At 57.8% G+C, this 13,508-nt stretch overlaps 1 protein-coding gene across 4 annotated transcripts in view; it reads left to right on the forward strand.

The window, feature by feature from the left end:
- SLC44A2 (solute carrier family 44 member 2 (CTL2 blood group)) overlaps nucleotides 1–13,508 on the forward strand; it is a 33,590-nt gene that overhangs the window by 15,689 nt on the left and 4,393 nt on the right. For 2 of the 4 annotated variants that reach the window (XM_075916118.2, XM_075916119.2), the window contains exons 6-22: nucleotides 287–406; nucleotides 596–656; nucleotides 1,220–1,343; nucleotides 2,059–2,142; nucleotides 3,196–3,308; nucleotides 4,488–4,619; nucleotides 5,518–5,617; nucleotides 5,815–5,907; nucleotides 6,116–6,200; nucleotides 6,827–7,089; nucleotides 7,205–7,299; nucleotides 9,014–9,117; nucleotides 10,183–10,256; nucleotides 11,211–11,281; nucleotides 11,539–11,627; nucleotides 12,053–12,137; nucleotides 13,163–13,318. In XM_075916118.2, the coding sequence (XP_075772233.2) occupies nucleotides 287–406; nucleotides 596–656; nucleotides 1,220–1,343; nucleotides 2,059–2,142; nucleotides 3,196–3,308; nucleotides 4,488–4,619; nucleotides 5,518–5,617; nucleotides 5,815–5,907; nucleotides 6,116–6,200; nucleotides 6,827–7,089; nucleotides 7,205–7,299; nucleotides 9,014–9,117; nucleotides 10,183–10,256; nucleotides 11,211–11,281; nucleotides 11,539–11,627; nucleotides 12,053–12,137; nucleotides 13,163–13,284 (1,815 nt within the window). In that variant the 3' untranslated portion in view covers nucleotides 13,285–13,318. The remainder of the gene's footprint in view (nucleotides 1–286; nucleotides 407–595; nucleotides 657–1,219; nucleotides 1,344–2,058; nucleotides 2,143–3,195; nucleotides 3,309–4,487; nucleotides 4,620–5,517; nucleotides 5,618–5,814; nucleotides 5,908–6,115; nucleotides 6,201–6,826; nucleotides 7,090–7,204; nucleotides 7,300–9,013; nucleotides 9,118–10,182; nucleotides 10,257–11,210; nucleotides 11,282–11,538; nucleotides 11,628–12,052; nucleotides 12,138–13,162; nucleotides 13,319–13,508) is intronic. The other 2 variants (XM_075916120.2, XM_075916121.2) reach the window with 1 other exon arrangement.

The raw sequence follows: 13,508 nt of genomic DNA on the forward strand, positions 1-13,508 counted from the left end.
TCTCCGTCACACCGGGCAGCGCAGCGGCCACGGCGCCGCAGCAAGGAAAGGCGCAGCAATCCGTGGCTACTGCGGGTGAGCCGTGTTTTATGGCACCGCTCCAGCCTGAGGCTGAATGGGCAGGATGCTGGTGGGCAGGCATTTCTGTGTCAATTATTTCTGCCCTCTGGGAGTCTGCCCCATCCGTGCCTCTCCGACTGGGAATGAGATTTAGCTCTTCCCCTGCGTCCCCCGAGCACCCCCAGTTCCTTCAGTCTCTCAGTCGCCGGGTGTCTGCCTCTTTCAGATCTGTGTGAGTAAATGCCCAGACCGGTACCTCACCTACCGAGCTGCCAAGAAAGGCTCCAAGGAAGAGCTGGAGTACTACACCCAGTTCTGCGTGCCGGGATTTAACAACCTGCACATGGTGAGCAAGGAACGGGCTGGACTGGAGACGTGACCTGTTCGAAACCAGCCCCAGAACGGTGCCGCTTCAGACTCTGCTGTCTCCGAGGTTAACCGGGCGCTTGCCGGTTCCTCCAGAACAGCAAATGGCGTCGAGCCGTCTCAGGCCGAGAATCTCCCTTAACTCGGTCTCTCTCTCTCTCTCTCGTAGAGCCCCGTTGACGTGGTGAAGAATAAAGAGTGTCCGGCCATGCTCACGCCCAGCAAACCTTGTACGTCTGACGGGGGACGGAGGGAACGAGCTGGGTCCGGGTCCTAGGAACTGAATGTGGCTAGCTCGTGTCTAAAAGCTCAGACCGGCTTGGTTGCGTGTGGTGCAGCAGCGCGTCCCCGTTGGCTTTGCACAGGCGTGTTCCTGCACCGCTGGTCTCCGTGTGTCCGGGTCCCCCTACCTGGGATTTGCTCCCGTTCGTTCCCTTGCAGCTCACTTGGAAGGGATCTCCCCATGTCCGGATACTGTCTCCTTCCGCCAGGGTTGGGGCTGAGCAGTCCCGCCCCCCTTAAAACGGCTGGCTAGGAGCAGGAGCCGCCCAGCGACCGGGAGCGTGGCTTGGTGATGGGGGCGAGGGAACCAACCAGCCTCGAAGCCGGCTTGCCTGCCCCTCACTGTGTGGCGGTGGCAGCCCGGCCCCAGCCTCCGCTGCTGTGTCACCTGGGGTCAGTGCTGCTCCCTGCCTGCCCCTCGGAGGGGGCTGGATTTTCCTGCGCCGGCGGGTGCCGAGGAGGCCGCTGGCTCACCCGCACTCACCTGGGCCTTTTGTGCTCCATTCCGCAGTGGCCCACAGGTGCCTCCCGGCGATCAGCACCCAGAAGGGGGTCGTCATGGTTGGGAACGTGACCTCCTTTAGTGACGAACAGGGATTAAAAAAGAACGTGACGGAGCTGGTGGAGGGGACCAAGTGAGTCTCTGAGGAGAGGTCTCTCCGGCACCTCTGGGCTCGGTTGTGGTAGAACGTGACTGGCGGGCGCCCTGGTACATAACGTCGCGACGTGCTGCTCAGCACTGCGAGTGGCCTGGGGCTGTCCCGGCAGCTGGTCGTGGCTAACCCCGAGGTCGAGGTGTCCCTTCTCGCTGCGGTAGGGGGCACCCGAGACGCGGCTACAGGCTGCAGCGGGCCCAGGCTCAGAAATGCAGGACTCCGCGTTTACCTCTCGTGGTGAGCTCCTCCGCTGTTGTCTGCAGCTCAGAGCGCTGATCGCCCCAGCGCCTCGTCGACTTGGGCCGCACGAGATGAGAGCGGTTTCCTTGTTTGGTGGTAGCAAAGTCCTGGCCCAGGAGCCCTGTGTGCCAGGCTCTGTGCGCAGCCAGGACAAACGGGGTCCCTGACCTTGCAGTCCAGGTATGAGACCAGACTCAGCTGGAGGCAGACAGGCAACGGGGGGAGTGCAGGGAAACCACCCTGGGCACAGCCCCTGGCCAGTCACTAAGACTTTCCGAGGCATCGTAGCGAAGTTCTAAAAAAGAACCTGAGGAGGACAACGAGGTTTTTCAGGGGCTGTTCAGTGATGATCCCGGTACCTGCCAGGCATTGGTCCACCCACAGAGTATATGGGGGGGTGAGAAATTGATGCGCCTCCCTTCCTCCTATAACGCCCGGCTGCTTTCGATTCCAGAAAAGTAAATGTGGTTCTGGAAGCAAGACAAGTGGCCGTGAAGATCTTTGAGGATTACACCGCTTCCTGGCACTGGATAATGCTGTAAGCAGAGAACCGAGCGGCTGAGCTGAGGCATACAGAGAGCATTATGACTGGCCTTCCAGGCAGAGCTGACGGGCACAGTGCCGGGAGCAGCTAGTGCCCAGTGGGTGCAGGACGTGGCACACATTCTGTCTGAGAACAGCGCTGCATGTCGCGGGCGGGAGGCCCTGGCCCTGGCCCTGCCCCCACTTGCAGCCCGACGCGACTCTCGGCCGGAGGACAGAAGGTTTATTGATTCCCAGGGGCACAGCGCAGCTCAGTCTTGTTACAGCCGTCAGCACCATCCATCTTGGGGGTGGGGCCCAGAGCCCCAGCTCTGCCCCCTGCCCGGCCAGCGAGGCTCCCTCCTCCCCCACCAGCTGGAAATGAATTCCCAGCCCCCCAGGCCTCCCCATCTCCTCCCCTGCATTGTTCAGATTCTGGGGCAAAGTGTCACCTGCCTGACTCCTCCAGCTAGCTCAGGTGTCAGGCTGGCCTGGGCCATCCTCTACGGCCTCCACTCCGGAGTTTTCCCCCGGATCCCATCCCCGTCTGGGTGTGTGCCCCCCCCCACAGACACCCCCCCTCCCTGCAGAGCAGCACCACAAAGCAACCAGTGAATGCAACACCAGAGAAAACACGGGACCACAAGAGTGACCGCAGCCCCCACTTAAGTCTCTCTGCCTGGGAATGAACATGCATCCGCCCCTGCTCGGGGAAGCTGTCGGCTGTTTCTGCCCCGAGCAGTGAGGGGTGGGGGGGGATTTTTCACTCTCCCCGGCTGATAGCAAAAAGGTGGCCATGGGATTGTGTTTTGCCTGCTGACTCGAAGGTGGCAGTGGCCGAGCCCCTCCCCTCTGAGCGTCCTGCTGCGTTGGCCCAGGTCTCAGCCGGACGTGTGCACCAGGACTGCTGCCCCCCTTGTTGGTGCTGGGGCCGGAGCTCTCCTCTTCCCCTGCCTGGCAGGGGCACCAGGAGAGGGCGGGGGCGCGGGCGGACGGGGGTAAAGCTGCCGGGCCTGGAAGGGGGCAGCTCCGTGGTGCTCATGGACTCGCCCCTCTCCCCTTTGCGCAGAGGCCTGGTGCTCGCCATGGTGTTCAGCCTCATCTTCGTCGTGCTGCTCCGCTTCCTCGCAGGGGTCATGATCTGGGTGATGATCGTGCTGGTGATCTTGGTGCTCGGCTACGGTGAGTGGCGGGGGGCCCAGGCCTTCGCTCCCTCTCCCCTCGCGTCCCCCCAGCCCGGGCACCACTCCGCCCCCGGCACAGTCATCGCCTGCTGGCAGGCGGCCCCCGCTCAGCCCGGACGAGGCACCGGGGGGTGTCCAGGGGCCGGGCGCTGGCAGAGGGACTCCGACGAGACCAGACGTTAGTTTGAATGAAGGAGGAAGGAAGCTCCCGGAAGGAGGCCAAGTTGGGGCCACATCCAGTAGCGCAGGGGAGGACGTGCTGCTGGAGGAGGCCTGGCCGGGCTGCCCACCCGGAGCATTCCCTGGGTGGGGCCGGAGGTCCTCTCCAGGGACGGGGCGTCTCTAGGCCTGGGGCTCCCCGACGACCACAGAGCAGCAGGGGGAGGGGGCCGTGCTCTGGGACCCGGTGACTTGAAAGGGCCTGGGGCTCCTGAGCAGCTGGAGCCCTGGGCCCTTTAAATCGCTGCTAGATCCCGGCGCAGCGGGCTCTGGGGACGGCGTGGGGGGAGGCACGGGGGGCTCCGGGAGGGCGCTGGGGGAGGCGTGGGGGGCTCTGGGGACGGCGTGGGGGGAGGCGTGGGGGACTCTGGGAGGCACGGGAGGGGTTCTGGGAGGGCACTGAGGGAGGCGTGGGGGGCTCTGGGGCCAGTGCGGGGATGCTCCAGGAGGACACTGGGGGAGACATGGGGAGGTGGCTCTGGGAGGCACAGGGGGCTCCTGGGGGGCTCTGGGAGGGCACGGAGGGCTCTGGGCGGCGTGGGGGGAGGTGTGGGGGGGCGGCTCCGGGAGGGCCCTGGGGGAGGCATGGGGAGGTGGCTCTGGGAGGCACAGGGGACTCCTGGGGGGCTCTGGGAGGGCACGGGGGGCTGTGGGGGGAGGCGTGGGGGGGCGGCTCCGGGAGGGCACTGGGGGAGGCTAGCTCCAGCTTCTCTTCCGCCCTGGCCCTGCCCCTTCTAGGGCACGGAGCTGGTTCCCACCCTCCTTGCCCAGGGTTAGTCTGTCCACGGAGAGCAGCTGTTTCTGTAGAGTTGCCTTAACTAAAGCGTCCCAAAGAGCTGATGGGCTGCCCTCCCCCTCCCCCTCCCGCTTTGCGGATGGTTCCTGCTGGAGAGCAGATGCTCTGAGCCTGAGGTTAATCAGAGGCTGCTAACGGTCGGATCTCTGCTTCCCCCTGCAGGCATCGTGCACTGCTACTTGGAATATGCCCAACTGAGAGGACAATCCGGCTCCGAGGTCTCCCTGATGGAGCTGGGGCTCCAGCCGGACTTCCGCCTCTATCTCCACCTGAAGCAAACGTGGCTGGCCTTCAGTAAGTGTGTCTGCTCCCCGGGCCCCGGCGCAGCGCAAGCGCACGTGGGGCTGTGGGCAGACAGCGTCCCTGTGCTCTTGCTCGCGCGCTTGGCGGAGGCTCTGGAGGAAGAGGCTAGAAAGTGAGACCCTGTGTCCCTGCTGTGATCCGTGTGCAGGAACGGGAGGTGGGGGGCCCGAGTGGGCTCTGTGGATGCTTAGCGAGAGCTCGTCCGCCTCTGTTCATGGCTGCGTGTAACCGACAAACAGGCCAGGGCGGGGAAGGGGGAGTGAATTTCAGTGCTGGACTGACTGCCCCGGAGACAGGAATCCTCCGTCCCCGTAACCAGCCACCCGCGCAGGCAGTGGCAGGGCATGTGCCTTTTCGGCCCTCTGGCTTTCTGTTGAGGCTGCCGAGATGGCCGCTAGTTCGTGTCCCTTTTGTGGCCCCGATACCCGGGAACTGGTGGGAAGCGGGGACACCTCTAGCACAGGGAAGTGGATGGTTAACCAGTGATGCTTGCCGGTTAGGTTCATCAGCGGGCCCAGCCTGGCCGCAGCAGCCCCCCACCCACCCTGTTGAAGCGGCTAGCCAGTCCCGCATGATGGTTAACTGATTCAATGGGATTTTACGTCCCGACTTGAGAAACCCACGTCTAGGAATGGCAGTCGTCGTACAGCTGCCCGGTCAGATCCTGGAGGGAACGTGCAGCCGGCCCCCTCCGAGGGGGAGGCTGCCTGTGCTCCAAGCCTCGGAAGCGTTTAAACCCAGTGACGGGGCTTCCTCCAGCCCCAAGTGGGTGGGTTTCCTTAGGACTCTGTGGGAGAAGAGCTGGTGTCTGGTGGGGCTGCTCCCTTGAGAAACGCCGGCCCCCAGAGCTCTGGTCCCAGTGCTACCTTGGGTCCTCCCCCTCTCTCAGTGATTATCCTGTGCATCGTGGAAGTGATCATCATCCTCCTGCTGATCTTCCTCCGCAAGCGCATCCTCATTGCCATCGCACTCCTCAAGGAAGCCAGCAGGTGAGTGCTGCCCTGGCTTGGAGGCGTGGTGAGGACCGGTGTGTCCCTCTGGTCCGTGCCGCAGACGGCTGTGCTGGGGGGGGGGGGGGGCCTGCGCACAGCCGCTGCCCCCGGTGGGTGGCTGCTCCTCCTCCGGCTTGGGTTTCCCTCGCAGTGGGAGTGTTTTGTGGCGTTCCTGACTCTCTCTTCCCTGGCAGGGCTGTCGGTCATATTATGATGTCGCTGCTGTTTCCTCTGTGCACCTTCTTCCTGGTGAGCCTTTGCATTGCTTACTGGGCCAGCACCGCTGTGTATCCTTCCATCGTCTCGCCTCGGGGCGGTGGGGGTAGGACTCACACACCCCGCCCCCGGCTAGAAATTTCTGGAATTATGTATTCGGCCCACTCAGTCCCTCCGCCACATTTAAAAACAGAGCCATACGCTGGCGGGTCGCAGCAGGTCTGGGGGGATTGGATCCAGTCTCCACAAAGTTGAATCCCCTTAACTGTTGCTTTCCAGTTTCTTATCTACCTCTAGTGAGGCCATCTACAAGGTGTTTAACGAGTCCGAGTGCGCGTTCGCTGGGCAGACCTGCACACCACAGGTGAGGGGCGCTCCGCCTAGGCACTGCCAAACACGTTGGACTTAATGAGATTAGTTTTCTTGAGCAGACGTATTGTGCAAAAGCCAATTTGGCGGCTCCTGTAGCCTCCATCCCTGGGAGCATCATCTGATTCCTCCTTGTTGTGACAGTCTCTCGGGCTAACATAACTATACCCTCTCCTCCCCATCCTGTGCTGATTGCTCTGATAATCCTCCTTTAACCATTCTACATCCTTAACTCTCTCCTGGAAATACATATGCCCATTTTCCAGAGCAGAAACTAGGGCACAAACTTGGCTGAGCTTACAAAGGCTGCAAGTCCTGTGTCCAAATTAGAACTTGGGAGTTTCTAACTCACTGTCTTGCGCTAAGTTTGTGCCTTTACCCTTCATCTTTGTGATGCAGAGAGACCAGAGATTTTCGCAGTGCTCCCAGGGTAGACAAGTTATTTTACCCGTCTGAAGTTCAACTGCTTCTGACGGGCATTGAACCAGGTGTATGAGAAGTGAGGAAGAATTTCCTGCACTCCAACTCCAGAAGTGGCTTTTGAATTGGCGAGAACTGCTGTCTGTCTGGGTTCTTGTATGGTGTCTCATCTCTGCAGCGTCTATCTCTGATTCTCTCTAGACATTCAACACGTCCGAAATCACTAAGCAGTGCCCACAGGCCCGCTGCCTCTTTGCTTTCTACGGAGGGGAGACAGCCTACCACAAATTCCTCATCGCCTTCCAGTTCTATAACCTTTTCATGTTCTTCTGGCTGGCCAACTTTGTGATTGCACTGGGTCAGGTCACGCTCGCTGGAGCCTTTGCTTCCTACTACTGGGCCTTCAAGAAACCTGAGGACATGCCAGCTTTCCCTCTCTTCTCCTCCTTCGGCCGGGCGCTTAGGTGAGCACTGGTGCTTTTCCAAAGAAGGGTTTGGGCTACAGGAGAGAGAACTTCAAAGTAAAAAGGCCAAGGGGCTGCATCTAACCAAGGCCGTCTCCTCCTCTTCCCCGTGCAGGTATCACACTGGTTCGTTGGCCTTCGGCTCTCTGATTCTCGCTATCATCCAAATCATCAGGGTCATTCTGGAGTATCTGGATCACAGGCTGAAAGGTACCCAGCTGAGAAGTTGGGAAAGGGCCGGTGGGGGGCAGATGAGGTGAGCCAGGCTGAGGGGGCAGCTGCGCTTGTCTGTCTCCACAAAAACAACGAGGAGTCCTGGGGCACCTTCGAGATCGGCGGATTTATTTGGGCATCGGCTTTCATGGGTAAAACCCCACGTTGTCCGTGGAGGAGGAGGTGTGACCACCAAGGGTGGGAAACCGGCTTTTCTAGTGAGCCAGCCACACAGCTCAGACGTCAGAAATGGTAACAAAAACCAGTAGGAGAACCCTTCGATTTCCCTGGACGCTCAGTAACAGGCTAGAGGCCATCCCATTTATCTGCACGCTTGACGCGATGAAGGTGGGTTTGAACAGGGGCTGGGAAGGGCTGGCTGCTCAAGACACGATTAGGCCTCTGCACCGATTAGGCCTCCGTTGGAGTGTTGCGTCCAGTTCTGGCTTAAACTGCAGCAAGGGAGGTTTAGGTTGGACATCAGGAAAAACTTCCTGCCTGTCAGGGGGGTGAAACACTGGGATAAGTTGCCTGAGGGGGTTGTGGAGTCTCCATCCCTGGAGATATTGAAGAGCAGGTTGGACAGACGCCTGTCAGGGATGGTCTAGCCGGTGCTTGGTCCTGCCATGGGAGCAGGGGACTGGACTCGATGACTTTCGAGGTCCCTACCAGTCCTAGTCTGCTATGATTCCATGAAAAGCCACTTTCCCTTTCACACCTCCTCCTCCCCGGCTGGGAGCGGCCGCGTCCCCCCGGCTGAACAGGCCTCGTTTGCTCTGCTCCTCCCGGGGTCAGGTAACTCCCTTCTGCTCTTGTGCTGCCTCTGGCCTTCCCGCTCCTGCACTGACAAACCGGTCTTTGCCCACCAAGGCTTTTGCCCAAGTAAGTTGCCACGGGGCTCTGTGTTTTCAAGGTGAGCAAAGACCTTCCAGGTCGCATGACGCTGATTTGAGCTTCGTAAGCAGGTGGGATCCTGGCCCTGCTCCCAACATTCCCCTTTCCTTTCCCTTTGCTATCTCCGTATGGAATTTAAACATAGGTACTCCTCGGCACTTCCTTTTGAGCTCAGTTGTCTTCCCTCTAGAGCTTTCTGCCTTCGCGGGGCGAGGGCCCTTCCGTGCGCCTACCCGACCTGCCTGGCAGTGAGTCTGTAGAGCAGCTCTGCCTCTCGGTGCAGAGTTGCACCTGGCACCCTCGTACAGCTCAGTTCTGACTAACTGGCACCAGCGTTGCTGTGACTTGAAGCGCACGAGCAACGTGTGAGGTTTTCATTGGTCTCCAGAACATCCTCTTTGTCCAGTGGGCAGGGCTCTGGCCCCAGATGTGAGGGCTGGAGCTAATGGGAATCCTCAACCTAACACTGCCATGGGAGGCAGAGGAGGAGGCGAAGGACTGTTCCTTGCTTTCTCGGTGCATGCTTTTGACTGTGGCTGCCCAATAAAGAAAAATGGTTCATCTGGGCAAGAGAAGGCAGCTGCCAGCTACATCTGTCCCAGGGAGGAAGCTGCCACAATGAAGCAAGGAGCTAAGAGAAAGGGCTGGAGAACTGGTGGGGTGGGAACTGCACACAGGATGCGGAGGGGGGAGGGACGTGTTGCAGGGAGCAAGGTGTCTCGTGCTCAGATTTGTGGGGCTTGAAGAAATGCTGTTTCCAAGAACGACTTTTTCTCCTGCTCCTCACGCTTTCCCTGTGTCTCCCTTGGGCTTTTAGCTGCAGACAATAAGTTTGCCAAGTTCCTGCTGACCTGTCTCAAGTGCTGCTTCTGGTGCCTGGAAAAGTTTATCAAGTTCTTGAACAGGAACGCATACATCATGGTGAGGACGCCAGTGTCACTCAACAGCCTGTGAACGGGGGAGGCCACGGTAGATTTGGAGATTCTCTAAAGAGCCTGCTTCTGAACACTGCTTGCCACTCTAGCACTGGTTGGCGTCCCCTCGCTCCATGACCATCTCACTTACGGCTTAAGAGTCTTTGGCTCTCCTATGTGCATGGGTCTGGACTCTGGGGCTACGTCCAGACTGCAGTGCTATTTCAGGATATCCCGACATAGCTATTCCTTGCCTTTTGAGCACGCCAGATTTCGAAATAACGGGCGTGCTATTCTGGTGTCCCTGGGTTAAGGGACATTTTGGAATAGCGCTTCGTTTTGAAATTTGGCACTCTGTGTAGCCAATTTGGCCCCATTTCGAAATAGGCGATTTCGAGGGAAGGGTGCAGTGTAGGCGCACCCTGAGTGACCCAACATCCAGCAGTGTCCAGCAGCGCAGCTCACAAGGGGCGTAGGTCTCAAAGAGCAGCCGCGTGGCACATCTGCCCTGGCGGTGTAGTGAAAGGAGGGAGGCTTTTACCTTAATGCAGCTATTCCCATAATAGAAGAACTAGAGGACACCAAATGAAATTAATGGGTAGCAGGTTTAAAACTAATAAAAGAAAGTTCTTCTCCACGCAGCGTGTAGTCAACCTGTGGAACTCCTTGCCAGAGGAGGCTGTGAAGGCTAGGACTATAACAGAGTTTAAAGAGAAGCTAGATAATTTCGTGGAGGTTAGGTCCATAAAAGGCTATTAGCCAGGGGATAAAATGGTGTCCTTGGCCTCTGTCTGTCAGAGGCTAGAGAAGGATGGCAGGAGACAAATCGCTTGATCATTGTCTTCGGTCCACCCTCTCTGGGGTACCTGGTGCTGGCCACTGTCGGCAGACAGGATACTGGGGTAGATGGACCTTTGGTCTGACCCAGTACGGCCGTTCTTTTGTTCTTATGAAAGACCAGCCTGGAGGGTGGCAGTTAGTTGGCAGATCTTTAGCAGGGCAAAATCTTCTGGACAAGACGTAGCGAGTAACCCCATTTCTCCTCTGTATCTGCCTTTGCGATCCATCCCAGATTGCCATTTACGGCACCAACTTCTGCACCTCTGCCAGGAACGCGTTCTCCCTGCTCATGAGGAACATCATCAGGTAAGAACCTGGAAACGGGTGGAATCCTCCCTCCTCCAGGACCGCCCGATGAGGAAGGAGCCCCCTCTTCCCCAAGGCGACTATTTAGCAGGCTTAGCCGGGGTAGCTGTACTGCCAAATCTGTGAAAGTGGTCTTGGACGTCTTGTCGCGGAGAGGTAGGTGAGTTGAGAATAGGGAATACGAAACAGTCACTAGATAAGCGGTCAGGGAGATAGTCGAGTCCCTCTTGGAAATAGCCTCTCTGGGGATATGTAAAGGTGGGAATTTGCACCCGAAACCATGTCAGAGACCCTGTGAACCGCTGACTCTCACTGCAGATCTCCAAGGTCTCTCTGGGTATGTCTACACGGCAGAGGTTTTTTTGGGAAAACAGCCATTTTTTCTGACACAACTTCATTTACGTCCACACTGCAATTGTGTTCTTTTGAGGGGAAAAAAAATCGAAAGAACATATGGGTTTTCCCAACATCGGTAAACCTCTTTCTACGAGGAGGAAAGCCTTTTCCGAAAGAGCTCTTTCGGAACAAGGCGTGTGTGGAGAGGGAAGGGGGAGTTCTTTCGAGAGGAAAAGGAAAAAGCACAGGTGCCCTGGTGGCCGCTCCGTCCATAGCAGTCACAGCTGACGTGAGAGATTCAGTGTGGACGCTATCTGTCGAAAACACAGATGGCTTTTTTCGATGCGCTTGGGCAGTGTGGACACTCTTTCGGAAGACATTTTTTCGGAAGATCTCTTCTGGAAAAGCTCCTTCCAAAAGAAGCCTGCAGTCCAGACATAGCCTCTGTCCACCAGGTATCGGGTGACGCAGGCTGGCTCTACGTTTGCACAAGCCATCGTAGTGATGCTTGTCCTGAGCTATCCTCCTCCCGGAGTGGCTGGGGGCAGGTAGGAGCACTTAGCCTCTCCCCCACATTCCGGAGGGGACAGAAAGACATTAACATCTCTCTGTTTTCAGGGTGGCTGTTCTAGATAAAGTCACAGATTTTCTGCTCTTCCTGGGTAAACTCCTCATTGTGGGAAGTGTTGGTAAGTTTGGGATCTCAGTGGTCCTCCAGGGCTCACTTCAGCTACAGCCCTTCCCCCGAACCCTGTTGTTGTAGAGACCTGATGAAAACTGCATGTCCTTGCATCTTCTCAGCTCCTTCCAAATCTCCCAGCAATTCTGGGAACCAGCTTCCTTTCATGAGCCCGATTCTCCGTCTCTGAGTTCCCCTTCCCGCCCCCTTGCTGCTTGTCACTGGCGCATCTCCCACACCCCTGCATTGTTGTTCTCTTCTCTCTAGGGATCCTCGCCTTTTTCTTCTTCACTCGCCGGATACAGCCGGTTCAGGACACGGCACCTCCTCTCAATTACTACTGGGTGCCTATTATGGTGGGTGTCTTACTTGCCTTACAGTGCATGTGGGGATGTCGGCTCTTCCCCCAATTGCTGCCCTCCAGGGGCCCCCCTTGGTAAAGGAAGGCGAGTTCGCTCCATTTCCCCTTCAAACCTCTGCCGAATCGGCCGATTAACCGCAGGCATTGCCAGGCAGCTGCCCTGCGCCAAAGCCTGGCCAGCCTCCATTCACGCTGCCGCTGAGCTCCGTGGGCCTGTGGGAAGGGAAGGGCGACGGTGAGCCGAGTTTGGCAGGACTTGTCTCTCTTTCAAGGGACAGACCTTCTGCTCTCCACACTGGTATCCGGTTATCGATTCCCGGGGCTAGAGGGAGCTGCGTGATACCCCCTCACGCAGGGCAGAGGTGCTGCCCCAAAACAATTAGGCTCCGCAGTGAGGTGACAACCTGGTTTCTTTTGCAGACTGTGATCGTGGGCTCCTATCTCATCGCGCACGGGTTCTTCAGTGTCTACGCCATGTGTGTGGATACCCTCTTCCTCTGCTTCTGTAAGTAATGGGGCCACCGTGGGGTCGTGCTGTCTTGAGTGTTGTTCTTTTGTCGCTGCACCCCTGTCCCCCCAGAGGGCCGGTCTGAGGGACTGTTCTCCTGACCTTGGCGCACACGGCTTTCCTTTCACTTCCTGTCCCTTCACATGGTTTGCTTCTCCTCTACTGAACTACTCCACCAACAAGGCTTCTGCTTCCAAAAAGGCCCATCGCCCCAGCAAAGGGACCCTCATAAGAGCGGTTAGATTGGGTCAGACCAACGGTCCATCCAGCCCAATGTCCTGTCTGCCCACAGTGGCCAATACTGATGCCCCAGAGGGAGGGAACACAGCAGGTAATCCTCATGGGATCCCTCCCCCGTCACCCACCTCCGGAGAAAATGGGGTCCCTCCATCCTCCCCCTTTCCCTGAGTTGGTATCATACTTTCCCCCTTAACCCTGGGGCTTCCCCACACTTCTCATTGCTATTATGGGCACTCACCTCCAGCCTTCCTCTGCCTTGTGCATCGCAACTCCATGACTCTCGAATGCTCCTCTTGCGCATGGGCTGCAATGGGAAGGGTAGGCCTGGGGCTTAGAGCACTTGGGCCCGTTTTAAAATGCCCGGGGATTTAGGAGCACAGGTCTTCAAATCTCCCCCTAAGGGCTGCTTACAGAAATGCACATGCACCAACTTTGCCTGGGTGATTGAAAACGGTGAACGCTAACTCCTCCTGTCGTTTCAATAATTGTGACGTTCTCTGTCTTCCCCCGTTCACCATCCCCACTACCGCTCTAACATGCAGCTCCTGTGACCCTGCATGGTAGCACTAGACTGTTGTATCCCACAAGAGTCGTCTCTGGAATCTGTTTTAATCACTGATGTTCTTGGTGTTTTGACCTCAGTGGTGGAATCTAATTGCAACTAATGTCTGTTGTTTCCTTCTTTTTTTCTCTCCCTCTGTTGTTGTTCTCTCTTATTTTGGCTGCGCTGCTCTCCTTGCTCCTCTACTGCTTCTCATTCATCTACCTGGGCTTGCACAAAGGTGAAGACCTGGAGAGGAATGATGGATCGCCTGAGCGACCTTACTACATGTCCCCCGAGCTGAGTGAAATCCTGCTGAAGGGGAGCTTAGAATCGCCCAAAAGTGCTGATAGCCAAGGATAGGGCTCAGCTTTCTGAGCAGAGGGGGCTAGTGCATGTGAGTGTCTTGTAGAAGACGTGTGCTCACTCGGCCAGCCTGTAACCGTGGGCCATTCTTCCAAGCTGCTCCCTGGGGCCACTTGCCCTGGGAATTCCGGAGGGGAGAGGGGGTGCTGAGTGTGGAAGGACCGTGCAAATGGGCGAATGCTGTGTCACTCCTTCCCCGATTGACATTCTTGCACCAAAAT

Source organism: Pelodiscus sinensis, chromosome 31 (genome assembly GCF_052426305.1).
Source record: "Pelodiscus sinensis isolate ZL-2025 chromosome 31, ASM5242630v1, whole genome shotgun sequence".
Taxonomy (NCBI): Eukaryota; Metazoa; Chordata; order Testudines; family Trionychidae; genus Pelodiscus; species Pelodiscus sinensis.